We start from the raw sequence: 3,072 nt of genomic DNA, 5'->3' as shown, positions 1-3,072 counted from the left end.
GGGACCGGCGGGGGGTGTGTGTCTTGGGCAAGGTCGGCTGAGACCCCGTGAAATTTGTTTTTTATTACGCTATAGAAGAGTAACGAGCGCCGCAGACGGGTCCCGCTGGTAGCTAACACGGGGTGGAAAATCCAGCAAGCAGCAGCGTGTAACCGTGCGTGTCTCCGGGCCTGTCAGAAACACTGTCCCGTTATAGCGCGATTTCATCCCGAGAGGGTGCCTGCCCTTCCCTCGCGGCTCTTGTCAGGGCTTGGAAGGGTTTTGTCAGTTGTAGTGACAGGGGAGCACGAGAAACATAAGGTTCATCTGATAAGTAGGAAAAAAAATGGTGCTTTTTTTTTTTTTTCTCCTGGAAATGTTAGGAGATGACAAAGTTCCAAAAATGTTGCGAAGATCCCTCGCCCAGCTGTCGCTGAGCAGCATGAAGTCTGCAAACATATGTATAGGTCGTCCAGTGTTGCTTACCTCTGCTGATGGGCGACAGGAGGTGAGACTCTCTTGTTCCTACATGTGCTTTTCTTGGGCTTTCAGTGTATTCTTGTCATATTGAATAGGGACCAAACTGGGGCATGCATGGGAAGATAACGAATGTACTTTTTCATGTTTTCTACAGTGTAGTTACATTTTTAATTCTCGGTACTGGAAAAAATCTGCAAGATTTTCAAGAAATTTGTAAGCCTTGTGTGTCAATATATGTATTTTATATGTGCACACGTGTTTTATTTGCAAATAAAGAGTACAGCCCTTTACTCTTCTTTCTTCATTGACTTGCAGCCTTTCCTAGTCTGCACAGTGTATGCTTTTGTGTCATCTGCAGAACGTGTATAGTCCTGGTGGAAATTTTGTCTCCTTTGTAGGCAAAATATAACTCTCTACTTCTTGGAAAGCATCTTGGATATCTTAAGAACATAGCGCTACCTGTATCTTACTGTGTGGCACCAGGTTTTAACCTAATTCTTCTTCCTTCTCAGCCCATGTTTTTTGAAACATTGTAAAGTAATTGCTTACTTTAACTGGAGGACTAGAAGTCGGGAGGCGGGGCGGGGGGGTTGTTTGCGGTGCGGAATCTGGACTGACAGTTGTTTTCTTTGAACTTTTCCTAGGTCTGTACAGCTTGGCCTACCACAGGCTTTCCAGGCGGGAAAGTTGGGCTGAGTGAAACCACACAGAAGAACCTGAAAGTAAATCCAGGTGATGCCATCACTGTGCAGCCTGTGACTGGTGCTGTCATCCAGGCAGAGGAAGTCAACGTAAAGTTGGGGTATGCAACTTGTTATAACCTAGTGACGTGCTGTCAGGTGTCTGCTTTGCCCTGCAGACTCTTACCTCTTAGAAGATGCTATTTTTCTCTCTTGCTTTGATGAAACTAGTATCTACACAAAATCAAATGTGCAGATATTTGTAGGATTAGCACTAAGGTTTGGTAACTGGTGCCTAACTCCTTCTGACTGCTACCTCTGTGAGCGGTGGAGCAGCCCAGCTATTGTACAAAATCTCAACTGTGGAGTGGTACTGGAGTGGAGCACATAATGACACTAAGCTCATTAGCCTTAAGAGATTCTTTGCTTTACATTAAATTAATGAATAATAATGCTAGCCCAGTACATCCTGAAGCAGAGGTCAAGCTGCCTGCGTTACATTTGCATTAGATAGGGTGTATAACTGCACAATCAGGGCAGATTTTTTAAACTTGTAAGTCACTTGTAAAGGATGAGGATGATCTCCGAGTGTAGAGTTAACGTCAGGTCAGAAGGAGCCTGCGTTGCTGCTGTTATTAGGAAATATACTGCAAACTGCTATCTGAGAAGCTTTTGTTCAAAAGTCCTGTTGTGGTTAAGAGAACTACTGGCTGACAGGTTGGGGAGAGTAATTTTTTATAACCACTTCCCTTCAAAACTTCACCCTTATATATGCTTGGTTTTGTGCTCCAGTTTTATTTACTGGAATATTTTTTTAGGATTGGAAACTCTGAGGTATGTTTTTGTTTTTTACTTGATATTCACCAAAAAAAGGGAGTAAAAGGTGCAAATCACAGTTATCTTGAAATCATGAAAGCTTTGAGAAATTAGCAGTTTACTGATCTGTTGAATGACTTCCTGTATCTGTCATAACATTCCACAGAGTCAGCGTTTGGACTGATAAAGAATCTGATTATAGTTATTTCCTAAATAAAGTTATTTTACAGTGTACTTTTGAAAGTGTCCCAATACTTTAATTCCCAGTTAAACCTCTGTTTTCAAGCATGGTATTGTCATTGTCCATTTGAAGGGGTAGATGCTGTTTTCCAGCATACTGACTCTCAGAAATGTTGGTGAGGCAACCTTGCTTTTTGTCAGTAATATAACCAGTTTAGCTTTAATTACAGTTTCACTGGTTAACTTGGCTGCACATTGTATGTTGACTTCTGGTGTCACCTTGCTTTGCCATCCAGACCTCTCTTCTCACCAGAAAATGAAAAAAAAGAAAAGTCTTTACAGCATTTTTGTTATGGCTAATTTAATCCTATAGGAAGTTTTATTATTACGTACTGTTTGGTTATAGAGGTTTTTGAAAACACTTATCCAACCCCATATGAAATAAATAATTAAACCCGATCTATTTATATTTCCCCATGTTAATATGCAATTCATTATTTCATGTTAATATGCAATTAATTCATTATTTCTTTAAAGCTATGACTTTTTCTGAAATACAAGCTAAGGATGAGGTCAGAGGAGTCACATGTAACTTTTGAAATATGATTACAGTAATTTTTTTTGGAAACTGTTTCACAGTCAGAGATTTCCCCCTCAGCCAAGCAGGAGTCAGGCTCCAAGGACTGTTACACATGTGTGCCACCAGATTAAGAGTCATATAAATTACTGTTTTTCTAGGATTACTCTAGGAGAGAAAAAATGAAAACTGTAATTAGTCTGTTTTAAGCCTGTAAATGTACTACGAACCATAGTGCCATCCTATCATGTAAGAATATAAATTTTTAATGTGATTCCCAGTTATTTTTTGAGTACTGCCTAGATTTCTAGGCACTTTACAGATGTCGTTCATTCTCTGCAAATTAATGTCTGGGGGGGG

The 3,072-nt window shown here is 40.4% G+C and overlaps 1 protein-coding gene across 1 annotated transcript in view; it reads left to right on the top strand.

Moving 5' to 3' along the window:
* Positions 1-3,072, top strand: part of SPATA5 (spermatogenesis associated 5) — a 202,729-nt gene that overhangs the window by 522 nt on the left and 199,135 nt on the right. Inside the window, exons 3-4 of the mRNA XM_026847883.1 lie at positions 363-487; positions 1,104-1,261. Of these exons, the coding sequence (XP_026703684.1) occupies positions 363-487; positions 1,104-1,261 (283 nt within the window). The remainder of the gene's footprint in view (positions 1-362; positions 488-1,103; positions 1,262-3,072) is intronic.

This window comes from Athene cunicularia (genome assembly GCF_003259725.1).
Source record: "Athene cunicularia isolate RWA chromosome 4 unlocalized genomic scaffold, athCun1 chr4_part2, whole genome shotgun sequence".
Taxonomy (NCBI): domain Eukaryota; kingdom Metazoa; phylum Chordata; class Aves; order Strigiformes; family Strigidae; genus Athene; species Athene cunicularia.
This window is presented reverse-complemented; position numbering and strand designations above follow the sequence as displayed.